We start from the raw sequence: 24,238 nt of genomic DNA on the forward strand, positions 1-24,238 counted from the left end.
TAAATTTGCAGTCCATGAAAAAAAATCCCTCCCAAGCATGCTTCTTCATCCAGCAGACCAGTACAGCTTGTGAATTTGGATAAAATGTGTTTTTGCCTTTGCAGCAGATGACTTCTTTCTGACTTTAACACGCTGTGGCACTGTTAATTGCTTCAGGCATGTATCGGAATTTGCTTTTATGTTGGAAAATCTTGGATCTATCTTAGTTATCTTGTAATGGTGGGCTTGTCAACATATATGGCTGACTGTGAGGATGTTGGAGGTGTTGGCATATATAAAGTAGTTCAATGTTTTAATAAACTGTGTCAAACGTTATATTACTCTGATGGTGAGAAGAATGGGTCAATTAGTATGGTGGGGTGGGTTGGGCCCACGAGGTAAAAGTAGCACATTTCCTCATTAATTTTATTGCTTGTTAATTTTTATGACAAAGGCACTGTTAATATATTAGTCAGCCTTAACAGGGAGTACACCCATTCAACTGAAGTGTTTTTTGGGGGGAATTTACAGGAGTTTTGTTGTGATTTGTTATGTGAGGTATGGTGGTGTGTGGAGTATATCATTGTTGCTTGTGTTGATGCATTGTGTTCTTTGTGTGGCTGTATGAAGGGGGGTGTTGGCGTAACTGCTGCTATCCATCTGACTGTCTATCACTTCCCAACAATCCCTCTTTTAGCACTAAATCTTCCTGAAGCGCCAATGAGAGATGTTGTGTCCCCATACATTTTTGATATTTACAATTTCTATGGGATATGTATTTGTCCTTATATTTTACTTCCAAGGGCTGAATGGAAAAAACATATGACTCATCATGGGCGGCAATCTGAGGGATAGCCCCGGGCGCCACAAGCTCTAGCTACGCCCCTGCTCTGCTTTCGTGGATAAACTGCAGCTGTTCTGGAAACAGCAGAGGAATCTCCACCAATACCTGTGCTCCAGCTGTCAGCCTGAGAGGACAAGGAACTGCCACCTGTTCCAGTGTCTTTTCCGGCCTCCTCCACCCCCGTGGCTGCCTTCCCCAGCCAAACCATCTCAACGTAGAGAATCCCTCCTGCCGATGCCCCCTTCTCCACCCTTTCTCTCTCTATCCAGGTGTACCTCGACTTCTCCATACCTCATAGCGCCTCTGGTACATTTTACAAGCGTCACTGAAACCCATAGCTCATGCACAACATGACTCAAAAGCGCCAAACGCAGACTTTATCTGTATATAGGCATAGAAATCATAACCATATTTAGACTTGGCTCTGCCCCGTCCGGACCCCCTCTTCCGGGGCCCCCACCTACGCTCCCTGCACAGGGCCACCATGAGCCTAGAGCCGGCTAAGCCGCAGCCTCACCTACCCCCAGTACGTTCCCCTGTTCGACAAGGCCAAAGAGGAACTAGAGTGGTGGCTCTCCGATATGAAGGAGAGGAATGGTCGCAACATTTTCAGACTGCAACCGGATCTCGTGATAGTCCGATGCCAGCAGTTCCGGTTGAGAAACACGCTGTGGGGAATTTACCATCAGCAGGATGGTCCGCCGCTGAGCAGTCCATACATACCAACATGCCTGGAGCTGATTGCAGGATCTTTTCCAGTCATATATTGGGACTCCTGTGTTCTGTTGAAGATGGACAATGTAGTGGCAGTCTGCTTTATCAATCATCGGGATAAGCAGTCCAAGGCCCTCTCAAATCTGGCCAAGGACTTTTGGGAGTAGTGCCTGGAGCACCATGTTTTGGTGAACGCGAAACATCTGGGGTCAGCCAACCAGGTGGCACATTGGCAATCTTGGGATTGGAGGCTGTGGAGGCTTTTTACAGTAGTGTTCCAAGCCCTTTTCTCCCTTTGGGGACCATTCACAATCAACTTAGAAACTGGGTAGTGTTTTCAAAAAAGGAAGAAGTTTTTTCCTTTGATTGAAATCAAGATCCCTGCATTGGGGTGAACTTTGTTATGAATCTATATTTTCTGCACAAATGCTCAATTCTTTTGGAAAGCACCCAAGAAGCCACTGCTGCATTTTGTGGTTATGTTTACATATTTCTTTGGAGATTGTTATCTTCTTTTCTAGACTTCTCAGATAAATTGGAAAATGCCACTTTCCTCTGAACGGTTAGTGCTCTGATTTCATATAAAGTACTGAAATACTATCCTTTATGCATCCTAATAAACCTTCATATTCACACTTTCACAATGATATGCCTATTGGGCATATATGTTATAGGCCATCAATATGCTAGAGTAACTCTTGCACATTATAGTATGAGAACAAATATATATAATTTTAGGTAGACATTAGCACACAAGAAACATTCTTTACAAAAACATTTATATACAAAAAAAGACAATACAAAGCTTTTCATTGTCTCTGCAAAACTGAAATTACTAGGAAGAAAAAGGTTCTCCAGTGTTTCAATATTTACAGTCACCCATACACCACTATTTCAAGAAAAGTACTTGGTACTCAAGGAAAGACATGAACAGGAAATCACAGATAGACAAGGCACAGAGTAACAGTCAATGACAGTCAGAGACAGGACAATTAAAATAATTGTGATGAACATACATTTGGATTCACATTTTAAATGAAGGCAGCAAATAGGTGGGGTTTTCAAACTATAGAATCCTGGATTAGACCTGCAAGTTTTCTTTTTTTTTTTTTAAATTGAACAAATGGCACTAGTATTTTGTTAATGGTTTTTGGTTTCTGTTTACAGCATGTTTTGTAATCCAGTCTCTAGAAAGGTTCCTGATAAAAGAAAGTAAACAAAATTACAATAGAGAGAGAAACACAAGCTGCCAACACAGAGTTGCAGATATTGATCAGAAATCGTGAACTGTTTCCCTTTAGGGCAGATATCTTCAAAAAATAAGTCAGAGGTGTGGTCTGGAAGAAAAGCAATACAAATGCTATTAATTCGCCCATTCAGACTGAAATTCTGTTCAGCTCTTGGCCATTGCGACCACTAATTAAACCAGAAGCTGGAGGAAACGGTGAAGATAACACTTCATACATGTGTGAATGTATGTAAAGACTACATTTTCAACAGTTGCCGCAGAACATCATTCAGATTAAAATATGAACCAGACTCGCACAACTCCCTACACCAAGCAAACAACATTGCATGATAGCAATGTTCCGATCTGCTGGTGAAAACTGGTCCTGAGACTCAAACGATCTAAGAAAAGGCTCCATTTAAGGCTAAGCAGCAGGTAAGACCATACGGTAGGCAGAAAAGGCTAGAAAAACTGTTCTTGCTTCCGCCCTCCTCATGGAGCAGGGAACAGTGACTGATAACTTCTTTTTTCAATTTGCTTGACTTTCTACCATTTGGTAGAAATAAATGTCTAGTGAATTCAAGCTGCCTTTGAATAAGCTACCTGCCTAATTCATATATTACAAAATATTACGCAAGGCCAGTATGAGTGCAGCCTGATCGGTACCTCTAAAGAACACTTAAGGCACAAGTGGTATCTGAACTCTTAAAAACCCCAGATTCACAGAACAGTTTGCTCATGAAAGAGGTCCAAGACTTCTGATTGATACATTTCAAAGGAGAATTTGAATTAGTGTAATAGCTAGAGCTTTTAGCATAGCCAAGCCTCAAACATCCACAGGGAAAGCTTTGCACCTCCTGAAATTTACTAAAGGGCCTATCTTTATCCCCCACTACTATTCGTTGATGGCTGTAGGATGGCTAGAGGGAGGCCAGTCTCTAGCTGCCAAACATATTGAGTAAGAAGGAAATTACCCACCACATGCAATTAGCCATCCTAATCGATAGACAAACTGACCATACAAATCATCTGTCAACAATAGAAACAACAAACACTTTGGTTCAGTGGATGGGTATGGACAGATCTGACAGCAATGGTATGACTACTATATAGTAGACAGGAAGAGTGCCCAGCAATACAACATTCTCATGTATGCTCCCCAAAGGAACCTATATTGATTTTTAAGCCAATCGCCAAATAATTAATGTCTTACATTGGAAACGTGGGAAAGAGACTGAGGGCAGTGTACTCTGAATGAATTAGCCCACATGTAATGAACAGTACAATACAAATTCTATCACAGTTCAAGGATATAGATTGCAATTCATTGGCTAACACTGCTCAAGTCGCCAGTAGAATTAATTTTGCATGAAGTTTCCACACAAAGTCCAATCTTGAGTAGTTCTTTGCTTTAAGCATTGATTCATTCCATGAAGGTAAATAGGTCTTTCAATACTTCATTCATGAGAAGGATTGGTTCACATTTCAAGTCAGTCATAAGATAACCGGTGTTGCTGTGTGTAAAAAAAACAACACAAATCTCCACACAAACTAAAAAAAACAAATCTGCTTTGCTTCGTAACATTCTGTGCATCTGGTTCTCTTCAGGACAAGAAAGTTGGGAGGTTCAGTGATCTCATCTTGGGGGGGTCTGTTCTGCTGACTAGCCAATAGCACATCTGGTAAAAAGTCCAATTAGTGGACCGCTTTCCAGAACTTAGTAACAGACAGCAAAGTGAGATATGACCTTCCTAAAACAAGGTGCAGTACCCAAATGCCAACCAAAGCAGCAAGCTGCTTTGTATAATAAAATGAAGGCACAACTACTGTAGAAGCATACATTGTGGTGGCCCAGATGACCACTTGCTTTGTTTATATTAGGTCTACTACCAGCCTTAAAGTATTTCAGTGATATTTCTAGATTTAACTATTACAAAAATCAATGGCACTTCTTTCACTGCCCACATGAGAATAAATGGTTGAAGTGACCAGTCTACATAAACATATCCCTGAATGTTTCATTGATTCAAGCAGGTGCATTCATCCATAGTGCTAATCTAAATATGCTTAAAATATGAATGCCCTTGTGTCAAAAGGTCACCACACAAGAAACCTGATCAAAAGAAATTTGTGATTTAGTATATACACACTGTTTGGAACATTTTTTAAATAGCAGGTGCTCATAAGTAAAATGAATGGATTTTGTCAAATTAAATCCATTAAAGCTGAAACCCCACAATCAAGTAAAGACGTCATTCTCCTTTGGTGGCTGGTGCTTTGTATGAGGCAACATGTATACTCTTATGACTGTGCTTAGCGTGGATTGCTTGTGTTTCAGTCAATCCCTGGGCAAAGTGAAGTTCATTTGGCCATTTTGACTGCCAATGTCAATATAGAGTGCTTCTTCAGGCTTCTGTCCAAATCCTGGTGAATGAGCAGATTCAGCAATTTCAGGGAAGAAACTGGAGTGAGGCCTAATACTTAGTCTCTACACTCCAGCTAGAAAAGATGTGCAGGCAGGATACAATACAAAGACATGAATTGATTCTCCTCTTTTTAAATCCTTTGAACTCCTTTCCAAAAGGAGGATATATACAAATACTGCAGAAATGTAAACTTTAAGGCCATTTTTTCAACATTAAATTAAAGGCTTAAAACTCCTACTTTTGTGTCCTCTTCTTCACTGTGTCCTGCTATGTTTTTGCGCTTCACTTGCCGCCTGTGACCATTGTCCTCAGTTGGACTAGTGGGGACAGGGTGTAAAGATGGCTTCAAGTATTGGGTGAGGAATGGCCAGCCCTTGCCGCTGGTCCCTTGGGGCAGTGCTGAGGTAGCTGTAGTTGGTGTGGCGCAGCTGGTCTCTATAGACGATGTGGGACTGCCACTACTGACAGATGAGTAGCCAGAGGTGGCTTGGTCAGAAGGTTCCTTAGGTGTGTGGAAGGTAATCCATGGCTTCAATGAAGTTCCACCACAGACAGATATAAGGTGGTCTGGCTTTAGCATACTTGGCAAATCATGTTTCACTGGGCACTCCTCATCACTGGAGTCCTCACAACAGTGCTGGTCAGGATCAACATGTACGACTGTGATGTCCAAGATGCCACTGGGTCCTGTAACTGAACAGACAAAAAGTTAATTTTATTATTTGACTCTTATGACAGCATACTGACGGGGAAAATAAAGATTTAAAAAACAAGGTGAAGCACATTCTAGCTAGTCATCATCCAGTCAAACCTTTGCCAACAACGAAAAAATTTGAAAAGCAATGGAACTTGAATCTGAGCATAGAACCATTTCACATGGTAAACAAGATAAAACTTAACTTGCAGATTCAACCCCTGAATGAATATGCAGTCACATGTAAAAGTTAGTTACATCAATCCACTCAAATAGCCCATCAGTGAAACAGCCATGAACAATGTCGTAGGACCAAGTGATATGGAGTATTCAATACTCCCCAGAGACACAAAAGCTAGAGGAAGCCTGCACTTGAGAGCCCAGATGCAGAGGATCCCCTGCCTGCCGCTGGATGTCAAAGTACCTGCTAGGAAACTTAATTCCAACCTGCCTAAAGGGTCCCCAAGTGCATGGGACCTGTAGCAGACGTTGAAATGGACCCAGGCCCTCCTACAAGAAAGACTCACCGGTGGACAACCACCGAAGACCACTGTAACCGGAGACCAGTTGACCAGTAGCAGCTAGACCTGCAAAAGACTTCACAGAGGCATTGTGGGAGAGTTAGGAGGCGACCCCTGAAGTTTGTGGACTGCGGTGACGCCCAGGAATACTAATCACATTGCTGCTACTGCTCCAACATCTTTCCTGCATCCCCTGCATCAGGACCACTTCTTGGCTACAACCACAATCCAGCTGAAATCTTATGTAAGGACTGGAGACTGCTGGACCAGGCAAGTAACAATCTCCCATCCAGTTATTGACAACCACACCATATAATCCAATGTTCTACACAGTTGCATTGATGGACGTTAACGTGGTCTCTGTCCCTGATCTGCTCTGTGGAACAGTTGCATAAATGACCACCATCTCCAATTTATGTCATAGTGGTAAGGATCTCATAATTCATGATGAAGTGATGTACTGAAGGACATGTGGTATTTCCCTTGATAGAGGGTAGGCTCAAAATCTGCTCCCAGCTCCAGAAACCTCTCAGACTCTGGTTCAAGACGCTGTAAGCGATTTGGTATGCTTGACAATTTGGAAATAATGTGTATGGATACAAGGTACTAAGAGAGCAGACTTTCTTTCTTATGCTTTTTCAACACTGGTCTTGGCCTGATGCAGTGTCATGAATGAGCATGATCTGTAGTCATCAGGCCAAACTCAGCCTAGGCCATCAATTGTCCTGCCTTACAACACTGGAGGTAAGCCCAGGACAATCAACACGTTCACCTGGATTACTCTATAGCACCACATTAAACGGGCATGGGCACAAGCAGGTCAATAAATGTAGTGCGTTAAAAGCAGCACTTCAAACCTGAAAACCTGGCTTATGTCAAGAAAGGAACATAAAAAAACTGAAAATAGCCAGACAAGTTTAGACTGAATTACTTAGTTACAGATTAAACAGTTTGGCACAACTCTGAATGGCTACAGTTAAGACAGGTCTTGAGAAGATCTGCTAGTATCCGGTGTGGACTTCTGTACAGTGAAATATGAAGTCGGTTGGCAAGCAACCGAAGAAACAAATTGTGTCTGAATTGACAGGCTGGCTAACAGCGTCCTAACATGTAACAACCACTTGTGTTGTGGGTGATGGTGTGGATTCAACAATCTGTTTGGCAGCAATGTTACCTACATAGATTTGCATTGAACCCTTAATGGTACCAGTTTAGCTGAAGCCACAAGTTTGACCTTACTCAAGATCAAAGAAGCTGCAAAGATGACTGTTAAGGGAGGACATCTTGTCAACTGCAGAGAACGTCTGTGGGGCCATACACTATTTCAGCCGACCATCTTTTTGGTGCTGAAGATGATGCAGCAAACAACATAAATGACAACTAGGTAGTCTTGACAATCAAGAAGACTGATATCTTAGTTGAAAACCAAGAATTTCTATCACAGGCCTTTTACAGGTCTCCAATCCATGCTTTCTCGGCAGGCATGGCTGGCTTTGAAAGACCACTCTTGTCCTTAGCTGAGTGTAAACGTGACTGGCTTGAAGCCTTCATCAGAGACAATGTTGCTGTGCCATCCTTATGGGTCATCTTTGAATATGTGCCACAAATGTTTGTGGATGAGATGGGTGCCAACTATTAAGGAAAATGTTACTTGCCTTAAAGCATCTGTTTGGAGCGTGTAGTGCTGTAGATTCAAGTTACTTGGCAGCACACAGAAATGTATCTCAAGAGCAGTGTAAAAATTAAGATGAAACTGGAATAATTTGGAGAATTTTCAGCAACCCCCACCCCCGGAGTTTTATATACCCCAAACCTGACCCAATGGTATCGGAGCGCTTTACACGAGCAGCAGGTGTATTAGACAGACATTTATTTTTGTTGGGCCCGTGGAGATCAAGTGATTAGCCCAGAATCACAGGATGCTGAGCGTCTCTGCAGAGACTAGAACCTGGTTCACCAGTTTCGAGGTCAACTACTCTAGCTGTAAGGCCACATCCTGTCTTCACTTGCAAATGAAAGTCGAATTCTTCAGGAGAGATCCTGAGAATTTACACTAAAATGCAGTAAAAAAAAACTGGCTGGCAGAGCCTTATAGAGGGGTCGCTGGCAAGCCATCAGATTGATCAGACTTTGGCACTTTATGCACAACTAAATAGGTCTTACAGCTGGATCGGGTCACCAGCAATACGGGTCTAGTCTACAAACAGGTTGTTTTAGTAGGATTCACAGAATTTTAAGAGATTTAACTATGGAATTCATTGAATGGGGGACTTTGATACCTTACAGAAGCAGGTTTCACTGAGAATACAGAAAATACCATACATGCACGGGCAGAGTATTACCACAGGACGCAGGGTTACAGATGAACGGAGGGAACTTGATGGAACAAAGCAAAAATCCACTTTTTGAATCGAGTGGGGTACAGAATAATGGATAGCTTTATACAGAGAGCAGAATGTGCTAAACGCAATTTGCATCAAAAAAGGGGCACCAGGTTAGACGAAAAAATAAATAGCAAGCATTATAAATGCAATAAGTCTCGGATTATTTTGAGTTAGAGCTAATGGAATTGTAAATGGCAATGTCTTTTAGCCATGTGTTATGGAATGTATGAATGTGGTGTGTAGTGGAAATGTGTGTTGGATTGGAATGGTGGCATGCTGCGCTTTAGATGAATATGTTTAAAAGTAAAGGGCACCATATTGCGATTGCTACAATAGTTAATTGTGGATGCGTTAACAATTGATGTGTGCACTGTTGGGTGGTGGTGTGTGTGACTGTAGAAATTGTGCACTGATGGCTGGTGGTGTGTGTGCCTAGTGAAAGTGTGCACTGACGGCTGGTGGTGTGTGTGTGTTTGGTGAAAGCATGCACTGACATTTGGTGTTGTGTGTGTGGTGGAAGCCTGCACTGGCGCATGGTGGTGTTTGTGCTTGATGAAAGCGTGCACTGACGGCTGGTGGTGTGTGGTTGTGTGTACTGGTGAGTGTGTGGTGTGGTGTTTTGTGTGTGGTCTTATGTATGTGTGTGGTGGACTTAGTTTGAGTGTTCGTCTCTTGCACACTCACACAGTGCCGCTACTCACACACACACACACACTGTTCACCCTGCATAGTCGCACACGGTTTACCTTGCACACACTCACTCTGCACCTGCACTCACTCTGCACTGACACTCATTTTGCACTCACTCTGCACTGACGCTCATTTTGCACTCACTCTGCACTGACGCTCACTCTGCACTGACGCTCACCCCTGTCACTCTGCACTGGCAGTCACCCCTGTCACTCTGCAGTCACCCCTGTCACTCTGCAGTCACCCCTGTCACTCTGCAGTCACCCCTGTCACTCTGCAGTCACCCCTGTCACTCTGCAGTCACCCCTGTCACTCTGCAGTCACCCCTGTCACTCTGCAGTCACCCCTGTCACTCTGCAGTCACCCCTGTCACTCTGCAGTCACCCCTGTCACTCTGCAGTCACCCCTGTCACTCTGCAGTCACTTCTGTCACTCTGCAGTCACTTCTGTCACTCTGCAGTCACTTCTGTCACTCTGCAGTCACTTCTGTCACTCTGCAGTCACTTCTGTCACTTCTTGGACCTCTGACTGCCTTTGATTGTTTTAACTGAAAACAATGTGCCAGCATAGTAAAAGGAATCAACTTTCCAAGTTCCTGAGATACCACAGAAAACTGTTCAAAGCGAGATTGTTTCATATTTTTCACTAAAGCACACCGGGTGTGGGTCAGAGCCAAGCACGAATAGATCTACTTTAGTGTGTACTCTATAACAATGATCAGTCTAATTTCACCTAGTCACTGGCATGTCTACACTTGTTAGCTGCCTCTCACAAATCGCTCTCACACCTGGCACAAAATTTATCATTGTTCAATGCTCTGAACGCGACCATGGGGAGGCTGCCATCTCATTACTCATAAGGGACACCACCTGGAAACACTGGCTGTGAATTCAGAAGATCTAGGTTCTAATTTAGACTTCTCTACTTGAAAGCACTGTGTACTCCTAGGTCTTGGGGATGATAGAAGATTTACAGGCATGTTTTATTAGCACAGGGTCACAGAATCTACACTTCCAAGTATTGATAAACCAGGAGTCATAGCGTGGCCACTCTGGAGGAAGGGTATGCGCGCTGCTGCTCCCCCAAGACATGCGGCTATGGATCTGTCACTACGATGTTTTGGTTACACCAGTCGCCTGTGGTGTTTTAAGGAATTCATTCATCTCTGGGAGTAAGCTCCCTGGAATCCAGCAGCTGTGCTTTGTACACACTCACCCTCCCCCACGGCTAAAGCAAGGTGGGTCACCGTGAACGTGATAGAGACCCTGCTACGGTCTGACGTCTTCCACTAAATACAAACGCCCACAGCCCCTCGATGATGGGTACCACAGCGCTAACTTGCAAGAAAACGTGCATCCGTTCGGAGTACGCTCGCCACAAAGGTGTCAGTCTCATGAACCCGGTAGTTGCCTTAAAGGCAGCGGTCTGTCTCCCTTCGCACTCGTTGCTGGCCAAGGTACTCTCAGGGTTCATAACATTTCTGATACATGTAGTAAAAATCCTCATACTGCATACTCCATCTGATGTATGTTGGAGGAACCCTCCGAGTATACATAGTGTCTTTTATATGTTGTAGTAATCCTCAGGGCGAGTACTATGTCTGATATAATATTCTGTAAGACACCTCAGAGGACATACTACATCTGATATATCCTGTAAGAAGTCTCAGGGCACACACTATGTGAGGTATGCTGAAATACCCAGAGTACACACTTATGGTGTATGTTGTTGGAACCCTGATGGTCAGTACTTTGTTTGTCCCGGTAGAAACCCTCCGAGAACATACTATATAGATGAGGCTTTCAATGGATTTTGATTCTCAGACACTTTTCCAGTTATTGAAGGTTTTTAGGTCTCGCCTCTCAATGCGCATGCGCATTGAGCCAGACTATAGGCGCTTAAACAAGGTTTACCCAAGGTTTACCTAGACTGCCGATTTGATGCTGTGCCCGTGCGCTTTTAGGTCAATGCGCAAGCACATTGACCTAAAATGCGCGTGCACATCATCAAATCGCCATCTGTTCCCCAGCAGCACTCCTCCCACTCCTTTGAAGTGAAGCTTAGCTTCACTTCAAAGGCCCCTGCTGCTTCACACTCTGCCGTGTCTCTCCCTCATCGCCGCTCTTCCCCCTGCTGCGGCCGTGTCGCATTTCTCCTCCCCCCCTCCCCACATTAATGCCCTCCGTCTTGTTTGTTGCAGTCTGTCTTCCTTTTGTCTCTCCCTATCCCTCTTACTTCACCTCTTTCTCTCCCCTTCCCTCTGCCTCGCCATCTCTTCTTTCCCTCTCGATTCCCCGTGTTTCCTCCTTTCCCCCGCCTCACTCTCTTCACTATATGTCTCACTCCTTTCTTTCTCCCCTTTATCTATTTTTTCCGTTCTCTACTTCTCTCTGTCCCTTACCTATGAGTTATCCCCTCTCCCCTTTCTATCACCACACACCGCTTCCCTCCACTCGTTTGTTCTCTCCCTGCCCCCTCGGTTTCTCCACCTGCGCTTCTGGTGGTCTCTTTTTAAGGTCTCTCCTCCAAAGGGGCACAGCCCTTGCTCTGCTATTGCCATTCCGCACACCTGGCCACAGAGGCCTGCCTGCCCCCCTCCCAGGGGCCCGCATTAACACTCCTGACACTGGTAACTTGTTATATTGCGCAGACATCACTAAAGGTGCTAGAGCGCCTTACTTACATCGAGCCTACTCCTGCACAGAAAGCGGAAACTGATTTAAAATTGTAGGGGGAAATGGGTTAATATAAGCGCCGGAGTTTCTCGCACATTAGGTGGTAATTGAGGAAAGAACGTATACTTTAATAACGTAAGTACTCTGGTTATATTTGCAATGTACTACGACAATGCTTTATTTGCGTGACTTATCCTATGTGAATTGGCAACATGTTTACACTACTTATGTGTCCATTATTGCACTAAAGAAGATACTAGTTGTGTATCGTGTCTATAGGTCGTCGGGCTTTTTTGTGGTCCTGTAAGTCAGTGTGTATACGTGCACGTGAGCTAGATCGTGACGTAAAAGAGGTAGCTGGGAGATGAAGTATTGATGTGGAGGGAGGCCCTTAGTACATTATACTGAAAGACTCGGAAACAAACTACGAATGGCAACAGGTTCATCTACGCATCAGCGCATATAAAGACGAAGTACCTCACTCCACCAGCCACATAATGCTTGGTAGTCACGATTTCTCACCTGACAGCAATCTTTGATCGAGGTGGGTCGAAACGAAATGTCGCCATACATTAACATGCAGCGACGCTTTTTTTCACATGTTTTCTTTGGGTGCTGTAAAACTGTTCTTGTGGTTTTTTTTTGGTGGGGACGCATATTTTCAATTTCCATCAGCTTCAGAAAACATGCATCTCTGATTCCTACTCTTCGGATAGGACAGGAGATCGGGCCCCCATTACAGAGAATGCACACGATTGCTTCGCCGAGTTTCCAAAACTGTTAGTTGTTTCATCAGACATTTATGGTCACTAAGCCCGTTTCAGGTAGTTGTTTGTGCACGTGTATGTCACACCGATGTACGGTTTAATGTTGGGTTGTGGTTTCTGTTCAGCAACAGTCCAGTATCTCCCCCCCCATCTTTTTGGGTCTAGCATCATATAGCAAACTTTATATCAGTACATTATGATCTGCAATGGAACTTATTGCAACATTTTACTTACGGTGCTCATGCCAGGTTACAGTGGTTTCGCAACTGGTTTACATTGCTCAGTAACAGTCATAATTATCATTTAAGAATGCGGAGTTTGTATCTAACGTATTTTGGGATTTAGTCAAGCGCAAGAAATCCTTGATTTCATATTCCTCAAGCATCAGGCTTATAAAATAATTGAATTTTGAATGACGTTTTGAAGAAGAGAGTATGAATGTGCAAATTTATAATGTTTCACATCTGGCAAGGGTAAACCCCCTCCCGTTGTTGGTCTATACAGTATGTTATGTGCCAACCATGGTTCTTTATTAGCCCAGAAAAAATCCAGGAAAATGTACCCCAATATTTTGTTAAAAAAATATTGTGTGCAAAAAACATGGAAGTGCAGAATATGTATCTATAAAAAATGGAATAGTGGTAAAATCGACATTCTAATCAGATTGGATTTACTTAAACTGTGCATAATCTCCGCTAGTCCAAGAACTTGTCACTCAAAATCTAATATCTGTTCTGTTCTCACTCCTTTTCTGATACTAGTAAAGCAGTTGGTGGGGAGGATTAGGTGGATCAGCCTCTCCACCCGTTTTATTTCTGATGAGTAAAATGAGAGTTGTATCCCACCTTCACTGCAAATTAGTTTTTTTTAAAAAAAAATTGTTTTGGTATCCATATGGAGTGTGGTGCTTTCAATTGGGCTCATTTGTAGATACTTTTTTGATAAATAGTTTTTTAATGCTCATATCATAAACAGCTGAAAACTAGAATCGCTAGGCGAGCTGGTTGAAATAAAGGGTCCCAGTGGTCAAAACTCTTGATCTGGCTAGGTTTGCCACCTGGCCTTTTTTTAATTGGCATTGCCGTTTTTTTTAATATGCAGTCTGGTACGAAAATGAAGAAAATCACACAAAGTTGGTATTTTCGCCTCAGATTCATAAATACTTAAAACTGTAAATGTAATGTGAAAGCAGTATAAAATGTGGTCTAAATCTGCTTTAATGATCCGTGACTGATTAGTTAAAACTAAACAAAGCACCCTCACACACCCTCTCACCCACCACACACCCTCACCACCCCCTCTCACCCTCACCACCCCCTTTCACCCTCACCACCCCCTTTCACCCTCACCCTCGCACACCCCCCCTCACCCTCACGACACATATTGTGTCACAATAGGTGTCTCATTTGCGAAAAATAAAACTATTGGCATTGTAAATAACAAAGCTATTCATTTAGCTATTTTCAAAACAAGCACATAAATAAAAAATGTGTCCTTTACAATACCAATAGCTCAAACTTTCGTAATGCGAGACCTATTGCATTGCTGTGCTTCTCTCACCTGCTGCACTCTCCTGCTCTCTAGAGAGGTGCCCTAACGACCAGAGCTGCCATTTAAGTCACGTAAATACAAAACATGTTGCATTCCTAATGCTATACGTGTCACATTCGCGAAAGTTATAACTATTGGCATTGTAAATGACAAAGCTATCAATCTAGCTATTTTAAAAACCAACAAATAAATAAAATATTTGTCATTTACAAGACCAATATCTCCAACTTTTCTAATGCGAGACCTATTGCATTTCCAATGCTTGTTTTATGGCCGGTCATTAACTGAACCATATCCAAGGATGAATGGATTTGTATAGCGCAGGCGCTAACTTGCGAACCGCTTAAGACCACTCACCCATGATTCCTCTGCACATTAAGATTCAGTGACACTCGCACATGTCTATATTCACAAATGCAATCACGACAGAGCTTTCCTTTTCATCAGTATTGCCAGCAATAAAACATCCGCGCGGAATAAGTCTAAACCCTGTGGAAAGTGTTGCTTTTTCTGAGGTACAAGCGATTTTTGAATTTCTTACCTGAGATTTTAAGCGTCATGTCTGGCACACCTCTGCTGTGCTCAAAGCTTGTGCATCGCTTGCTTTCAGACGCCTTAAGACAGCTTGATCTGCTTTTCTCATTCGTAATTTGCATAACAGAACGCGGACGGGGCGGGAACACCCAGCTGTCAACAAGCAGCTGGAGTTTGCTATGCTCCGCATTTAGTGGGTTTGTTTTCGTGACAACTAATATCTTTTCCACTTATACTGAATTGTAAGCATATTTCCCACAGGTAGAAACCATGAATTGCCTTTTGGCGGATGTAAAAAACGTTTATAAATATAGGGAGAGACACATTTCCCAAACTCGCGGCTGCCTGCGAGAGTCAAACAGTCTTTTTTTTTTTTTAAAACATTGTGGTTTGGCAGCCGAGCATGGCGGCAGCATAGAGGGAGAACTCCGCGAGTAGGGCGGCCTTCTCCAACAATCCGAACATCTATCCGGTGATTTTCAAGCCTTAAAGGAAGATCCCGAGGCCCGGGACAGGGCGGAAGCAATTGCAGAAGAACCGGTACTGATCCGGGTGGTGTGAGGAACGTCCAGTTGTGGCCTAAATAACATCGGTGAGCCCCGTGCTGTGTTATTCGGAGAAGCCAGGCGGATGTTCATACTGCCCGGGAAGAGTCCACCGGAAGTTCTGTTGGTCGTGACATATGAAGGCGGCAGCGGAGGTGAGAGACTTCGAAATCCGGGAGCTGGTGTTGCAGCTGCAGAAGGTTTGAGCACTGTGTAGGAGAAATCGGCGGAGGGGAGGACGAGTGGCGGCGAGACCAGACTGTGGGACACGGCGACGCGAACAGTGGAGCACGCGTGCGTGAAACCGCCGGCACTGGGGGAGACGCACCAGCAGCAGTTACTCAACCGGCACCGCTTCCAGGTACAACGAAAATACATACAGGCGGTGAGACGGCGGAAGTGTATAGCCACGACCACACACAGCCCTAGAGGCGGCATAGCGTGACGCACGAGGCTCTAAACGGGGCAAGATCGACATTGAGTGCCTGTGAGGATACCTTAGCGAGAACACGTCTGGCCCATACCCACGCATCCAGACACACCAAGGGCACCCGCAAAGCGGCGAGGCAGCAAGAGACCACGGAGGCATAAGGCACAGCACAGCACAGCACAGCACAGCACAGCACAGCACAGCACAGCACTAGAACCGACACAAAGGGACAGCCGAAACGCTAACAGGAGCAGGATCTCCCTAAATACATGAAAGGGAAGACCCACTAGTATACAGTCCGGCCTCAACTGTGCGCAAGTGCACGATCTGACAGAGGGTGGCCTCCCCTAGCTTGAAAGGCGGACGCAGGTGGAACAATCCGTCAGGAGCGTTATAAGCAGCAACACCACAAAGGACCCCACAAGTGATAAAGGGCAGTGCACCCGAGTACTGTAGAACACGTGGTGCGGCGACCAACGCCAACTGAGGTCGGAACAAGTGTGGTACAGTCTAATCGGGTCCGTATAAGATTGGAGAGAGCCCTACCCCTCGCCCCATCGCTTTCCCCCGCCCCTGAAGATGGTGAACTACTCTGGTGGTAGAAAGGCTCTGCGCTAAGCATGGCGGGCAGGGGCGCAAAGGGCAACACGGCGCAGGCCCGCCTCGACAAATTCGCCTACGACAAAGCTAGCTCACCTCACGCAGAGTCAAGGACTTCCTCGGGAAAGCAAGCAGACGGACACGGTGTAGAAAAGTAACATTGGAAGATGTTATGGAGGCACTGACAAGTACAGGCCACTGCGGGTTCGATATCCACTGAAGTTACCCTGATACGCGCAGACTTTCACAAAATGTCCGAACGTGTGAAATCACTTGAAGTGGTCACAAAATCGTTAGTGGAAGATGTGGCGGAGTTACATACGGCGATGGAGAAGATGACGGCGGAGAACAAATCCCTGAAAGACAAACTGGACGACCAGGAAGGGCGCTCGAGGAAGAATAACGTCCGAATTTTTGGGGTTCCGGAGTCGGAAGGTACAAGAGCGACGGACCTATTCGTGGAAGACCTAATCAAAACGAAACTACAGCCTAAAGGCCAGTCCACTTTCTTCTCAGTCGAAAGGGCACACAGTCCCGGGAGGACGACCAAAACCGGGTGCAGCGCCAAGACCCATACTGGCGAGACTCTTCAACTTCTGCGACAGGGACGCAATCCTTCAAGCGGCGAGGGTGTTTCCTCCCATCAAAATTCAGAACTCTACACTTGCCTTCTTCCCGGACTACACGGCGGAAGTTGCCAGTCGCCGGAGAACATTTCTAGACATAAAGAAGGAGCTAAGGGCGAAAGAAATTCCATATTCAATGTTATTCCCGGCTAGGTTGCGGGTGGTAGCGGACAATAAAACCTGTTTTTTTGATACACCTGATGTGGCCCGAGACTGGTTAGATGGGTGGAGAACGGCCAATCAACCACGCCGTTCGAAAAGAGGTCCACATGGTCAGGATCCGAAGGTAGCTCAGGATCACAAATGTCAGTGCCTGAAGATGGGGAGCACTCACCGACAAGACAATGATCTCACCGACGAAACTGAAACAGGATGATAATCACCCGGTACTTACCTGCTAATTGATAGACATGATACCTGCGGGCAGACTGCTTCTGGACACTGGGCTAAGGGACTCCGAAGAGGGAAAGAGGGGCCGCCGACTCCGGGGGGTCTTTCGCCCCAACAAGCAAGTATCTTGTGTGAAGGGTGGGTTAAGCACTCTGCTGGGGGGGGAAGGGGGGTTCAATGTCCGTATAGCAGGGAGGGGGTTTAATGACAATGTGCAGCGGCACGACTCGACGGCGGCGACGCACTAATGGCGTGGCTAAGGGATAGGCCATGCGCGCTACCATCCGGAACTCACTCATGTACTCGCACTCTAATTAGGTATGGCACAAACACATCACACAGGTTAACACCCTAGATGACAGTCTCCAAGAAGCACAGCACCCCTACAGAGAATGTCGTGGAACGTAAGGGGTGGGTGACAAAATTAAGAGGGGACTAGTTATGCAGAGCATAAAGAGACGAGGCCCAGCACTGGTCCTCTTACAGGAGACGCACCTTACGGGTGCAGCTATCAGGCTTTAGATAGACGGGGCTATCACATGGTAGTACACTCGGAGTTCACTTCTGGGTCACGCGGGACGGGCTAACTATTGCGAAAGTCGTCCCCATTTATACTTAAAAACACCAAAACAGACGACCAAGGCCGCTTCGCGGCAGCACACGGACAGTGGGAGGGCAGACCTCTGACCATAGTATCAGTTTACATTCCTCCTGCGCTACATGCAATTGCTTCGCCGTCACTAGGGAACTTCCTTTTAGAACTACCAGAGGGCGACCTGATCCTTGAGGGAGATTTCAATGCGGTGGCTCATGACACACAAGATAGATTCCCGGTCCGGACATAGACACCTGGGCCCTCACGGTTTCACGACTTTCTAGAGGCACAGGGGCTCATAGACATATGGCGACGACTGCACCTTACGGCGCAGCAATATACCTACTACTCTGCACCGCAAGGCAGTTTGTCCCCGAATAGATTACTTTCTCACCTTGGGCGAGGGCCGCCTCACTATTAACGATGTCCATATTGAACCCAGGGGCATATCCGACCATTCCCCCTAAATATTGACACTGTCCTGTCAAGAGAAGACTCGTAAAAGAATATACCCGATCTACCTGGGATACCTAAAGGTCCCAGCTATACGGAAAGACCTGAAAAAAGAGACCCGGTACTATTTCACAGAAAACACAACATCAGTAGAATCCCCCTCAGTCCTGTGGGAGGCTTATAAAACAGTCCTGAGAGGGCAAGCCATCACATCCATAGCGGGTCACAAGCGTACACAGAGAAGGGAATTAGTGGAGCTGGAGCTCACCTTACAAACGGCGAACACAGCTCACATGGCGGATCCCACACCGGATACGCTTCATTCACTGCAGCTACGCCAACAACAGCATGATGATCACCTGAAGCGCTGGACTTTAGACAACATAGCAGCGACTACACATAGAATATACGATGTAGGGGACAAGGCAGGTAAACTGCTGGCCTGGTTAGACAAGAAGAGAGGGGGTAGTAAGAAGATCTTGCAGTTGTGTGCTACCGATGGAACACCCCTCACATGCCCGGCAGATATAGTTGACGAACTAGCGGATCACTTCCAAACAGTGTATACCCCAGGCGAGAAGGTAACAATAGGAATGGCTCTGACTGCCCTCCACAATGTGGCGACACACACTCTCTCACAGGAAGCGATGGCCGAGCTGGAAGCTGATTTAACAACGGAGGAGATACAACTGGCCATCAACGCAATACAATCCGGCAAGGCTATGGGCCCCAACGGGATCCCTATTGAGTGCTTCAAGATGTCGGAGGTATTGAGTGCGTCCCTACTGGCCATGTATGTCGAAAGATTAGAAAGGGCAGTTCTCCCGCTAGACCAACGCATAGCGACAATAACAATTCCAAAACCGGGCAAACCGCCGACAGAATGCACGTCGTACCGCCCGATATCGCTCCTAAACGCGGAAGCCAAAATACTGGCGAAACTTCTGGCTACCAGGTTAATGCCCACCTCTCAACTTGATCCACCCAGATCAATCAGGCTTTATGCCACCCAGGAGCACTGCCTTAAACCTTAGACGAGTACACGGAGCGGTGGCGCGTGCACCACAACTACAAGTGTCGGCGGCAATATTATCCCTGGACGCCAGAATGGCGTTTGATTTGGTCAAATGACAATATTTATTTGCAGTGCTTACCCACATGGGGTTCGGTCCCAAGTTCATATCTTGGATAAAACTCATCTATGTGAGTCTGATGGCGCAGGTGTCGGCAAACGGACATATCTCCCGCATGATACCGCTGGCTAGGGTTACGAGACAGGGTTGTCCACTGTCGCCCCTACTATTTGCACTGGTCCTGGAACCACTAGCCACCTTAATCAGAACTACGCCATTGTTGAAAGGGATCCACTGGGGGGGGGAAGGCTGGGAAGACAGTCTCCCTCTACGCTGATGACATGTTGGTCTATCTGATGGACCCAGAGGAGGGGATACCGGAACTTTTGGCGCTATGTCATTAGCACACGTGAAATTGAACAGAAGCTGGTACGAAGGAGGGATAGCCTTGCCAAACATACAGATATACTATTGGGCAACACAACTTAAAATCATTAACCAATTGTTGCACGTCCCCCAGGACGATCCAGCTTATCAAGCAGACAGAATACAATTGGGCACGCTTAGCTTACTGGCGACGCTGTACCACATGGGGCGGGCAGCGAAGTAATGGGACCTACAAAACACACAGTGGCGCTGTGGTATAGAGCACAGATGATGGTGTCATCACGAAACTCACCCCTCTATGGGACACTAAGGCGTTGGGTCACCTGCGACACAGCAAAGGGTTCACGCAGTGGGACAATATTGGTATCTCCACGGTGGGAGACATGTGGGCAGATGGGGGGAGGGTCCCTTTTCCCAACTTCAACAACAGTACGACATGGGCCCCAATGAGACTTACAGATATGTCCAAATTAGACAAGCAGTATTGACAGCCATACCTGAAGGCACAGAGGTCCCTGAAGCCTCCCCACTGGAGGATCGCTTACTCACTGACTTCATGCAGTCCAGTGCCACCTCCCTTACATACCACAAGCTGGTAAATAACCTACATGACCCCATGGACAAGCTGCGCGAGAAATGGGTGGAGGAGCTGGGAGACATGGACGAAACGGACTGGAATGGGGCTCTGGCATCCCCGAAGGAAGCAGGCATCTCGGCTAGGTTCCGACTGGTGCAGCTTAAGATACTGCACCGGATCTATTACACAAGGACCACACTACATAAGCGCCACAGGGCAGACCACCCATACTGTCTCCGTGGGTGTGGGGAGGAAGGCACTTTTCTACATACAATCTGGGAATGCCCGGTTATAATTGAATACTGGAGGCAGGTGATGCGCACCATCTTCCAAACACTAGAGGTATCCCTTTCACCGGAACCCCACGCATGCTTAGTGAATGTGTGGGAACCTAACAATCTTACACGCCAAGGTCAGCTTCGGGCCATAGTGGGTATTATGGTTGCGAAAAGAGACATAGCACAGAAGTGGGGGGGGGGAGGCGGGGGGGGCGGCAGACTCGCCTACTTTAGCGCAATGGTGTAGGAACATGGATACGATCAGGATGACGGAAAGGGCGGTGTACAAGAGGAGGGCGAACCCTCGAAAATGGAATAAAGTATGGCTACCATCTACCATGGATTAGTTACCGAGGAGAGCTGCGTGATCCATTGATGGAAGATGATATTGATAGCTCAGGTGACGAGGGGGGAGGAGGAGGAATAAATGTCTCTACCAGGTAGACATGTGAGGTGCTAGCGCAGCTAGTAACTGTTCAAAAGCGATGAAGGGCTGTGGCGACGGAGTGTTAAATGGGCCTATGCCGAGCAACCGTACATATACACATTATCGAAATCAATGTCGAACCGTCGTCGACACGGCCGCAGATACGAGTCGACGAATAGCTAAACAATTGAGTCTTTTGGTTGTTGTTATGATTGTTATAAAATAAAAGTAAGACGTACTTTGATGCTAATTGAGCGGTGCCAATACAATCGATGCTTATCCAAGGTTTCGCCGCCGGACCCATGGTTGTCGCCTGAAGGGCCGTGTATTTTTGTTCAATCATTGTTATTTTATTCTGTCGCAGCCGGCCTCAGGGTTGTAGGCTCAATGCTGTGTATCGCTATCAATTGTTAATAAAGGTCTTACGGGGAAAAAAAACAAAAAACAGGAAGTTAGTGTGATGAAAGTTTGTGCAAGTCAGAAGAGAATTTGGTTCTCTATTGAAGCCAAGAGTAAGGATGCAAGTGAGATTCCATTGCCTAGAGAAGAACAATAGTTACTTACCTGTAATCTGTGGTTCTCCAGTATTGGTGTCTTTCATAGATTCACATGCCTGAATCATTCCCCGTCGTCGGAGTGGGAGCCCAAGGTACATAAAAAAAGTAGTAAAATATACCCTTAGTACATAAGAAATAACAATATACCCAACCAGGAAGTAAAGTAGCCCCAGCTACAGTAAATAAAACTTCCACATTAGAACCTGTCCAGGTCATTATGTATGGACCAAACTGCAGCCAATCAGGCCACAGCTCCCACCAGAATGCTCTCCCCAGAGACCCAGGCTCTCAGATTTTTGTAGCACCGGAGTGTACCGGAGTAAAGTATAGAGAAACAGCCTGAGTGAGCCTCTGAGGGGAGGTGGGTGGGTGCATGTGAATCTATGAAAGACACCAATACTGGAGAACCACAGATTACAGGTAAGTAACTATTGTTCTTCTCCAGTATTAGGGGTGTCTTTCATAGATTCACATGCCTGAATCAGAGTAGTGAGCAGTAATAGCAATAACATATACATAGCTCTTGGACGCCAAGGCACATAGCAGTAATGCAAGAAAAACACAATGCAAAGCAATAACACAATAGGCGTCAAAGAGCAAGAGGAGGTGGGAGAGAAATAGCAGAGGCTCACCTTATTGGAAAAGATTACGCAGGACTGCTCTTCCCACCGAGGCATCGGTATCGCTCGAAGCTTCCAGACAGTAATGCCTCGTGAATGTGTGCCTGCTGGACCAAGTTGCAGCTCTGCAGATATGCAGGAGAGGCACACCAGCAAACAAAGCAGTCGAGGAAGCAACTGCTCTCATAGAATGTGCTCTGGGCAAGGCCTGTAAGGGTTTACCTGCCTGTTGATGGCAGAGCCCTATCGCTGAAGAGACCCATCTAGCGATAGTTTGTTTTGTCACTGCACTGCCCTGACGTGGTTTGCCATGCGCAACAAATAATTGATCAGTCTTCCTGATGGCAGCTGTCCTGGAGAGATAGAATTTGAGACACCGCTTAATATCCAGCGAGTGTAGAGTTCGTTCCGCTGGTGACTGCGGATTTGGAAAAAACGTTTTAAGGATGACTGGCTCATTCAGGTGGAAATCCGATGGTACCTTGGGTATGTACTTCGGGTTGGTGCGCAGTATCACCGAATCATTTGTGAATTGCAAGAAAGGTGGTTTAGATGTAAACGCCTGTATGTCACTGACCCTTCTGGCAGATGTCAAAGCCAGTAGTAAAGCAACTTTCCAGGTGATGAATTTTAGATCAGCTTTATGAATTGGCTCAAAAGGATGGCGCATGAGTTGAGCTAATACAATATTCAAGTGCCAGGATGGAGGTGGCCTACGGACTGGTGGAAACATGCGGAATAAACCTTTAAAGAATTGCTGGATAAGTCTTGCGGAATACAGAGAAGTTTTACCGTCCTGTCGGTATCTGGATATTGCGGCTAAAAACACTTTGAGTGTAGAGTGCGCCAAGCCCGATTTAGCAAGATGTAAAAAGAAGGGCAAAATCTTGTCTGGTTCAGCATGGATAGGATGTAAATCCATAGTCTTGCACCAAGCACAAAAACGCTTCCATTTAAGCTTTTAAGTTCTATTCGTAGAAGGTGCTCTAGCATTGTTCAGGACTTCCTGACAGTCCTGAGGAATGTTCAAATGTGCGAACTCATGGTGTTGAGGAGCCAAGCTGACAATTTTAGAGAATGAGGGTCTTGATGATATATTTTGCCGTCCTGAATAGTCCGAAGATCCGGAATTTGAGGCAGCTGAACTGGTTCGCACTCTGAGAGGAGAAGAAGCTGTGTGAACCAGTATTGTCTGGGCCACAGTGGAGCAATTAGAATCAGACGACACGGTTGTCTCCTCATTTTCTTGATGACTTTGGGAATTAGAGGAATCGGAGGGAAGGCGTAGGCAAAGATTTGTTCCCAGTTCATAGAGAGAGCGTCCCCACAAGACTCCTTGTGAGGAGTCCAGCTCGCGAAATGGATGCATTTCTTGTTGTGGTAGGTCGCGAATAGATCTAGCTCGGGGCGACCCCATCTCTGAAAAATGTGATCCAGTGCTGGCTGATGCAGTTCCCACTCGTGAGTGCTGCATTTGGATCTGCTTAGGGAATCTGCTAGTACATTGGCTACTCCCAGGACATGAACTGCTGTCAGGTTGATGTTGTGTGCCAGGGCCCAATTCCAGATTTCTTGAGCTTGCTGAGATAAACGGGCTGATCTTGTGCCCCCCTGTTTGTTCAGGTAATGCATGCTCGTCGTGTTGTCTGTTCGGATCAACACGGACGAGTTTG

General features: G+C 45.8%; 1 protein-coding gene across 1 annotated transcript in view; it reads right to left on the minus strand.

The window, feature by feature from the left end:
* Positions 1-2,299: 2,299 nt before the first annotated feature.
* The window catches only part of CCNF (cyclin F), a 136,668-nt gene continuing 114,729 nt past the window's right edge, over positions 2,300-24,238 (minus strand). Inside the window, exon 17 of the mRNA XM_086941284.1 lies at positions 2,300-5,884. Coding sequence (XP_086797410.1) covers positions 5,409-5,884 — 476 coding nt within the window. The 3' untranslated portion in view covers positions 2,300-5,408. The remainder of the gene's footprint in view (positions 5,885-24,238) is intronic.

The sequence above is a fragment of the Lissotriton vulgaris genome, chromosome 10 (assembly GCF_964263255.1).
Source record: "Lissotriton vulgaris chromosome 10, aLisVul1.2, whole genome shotgun sequence".
Classification (NCBI taxonomy): Eukaryota; Metazoa; Chordata; class Amphibia; order Caudata; family Salamandridae; genus Lissotriton; species Lissotriton vulgaris.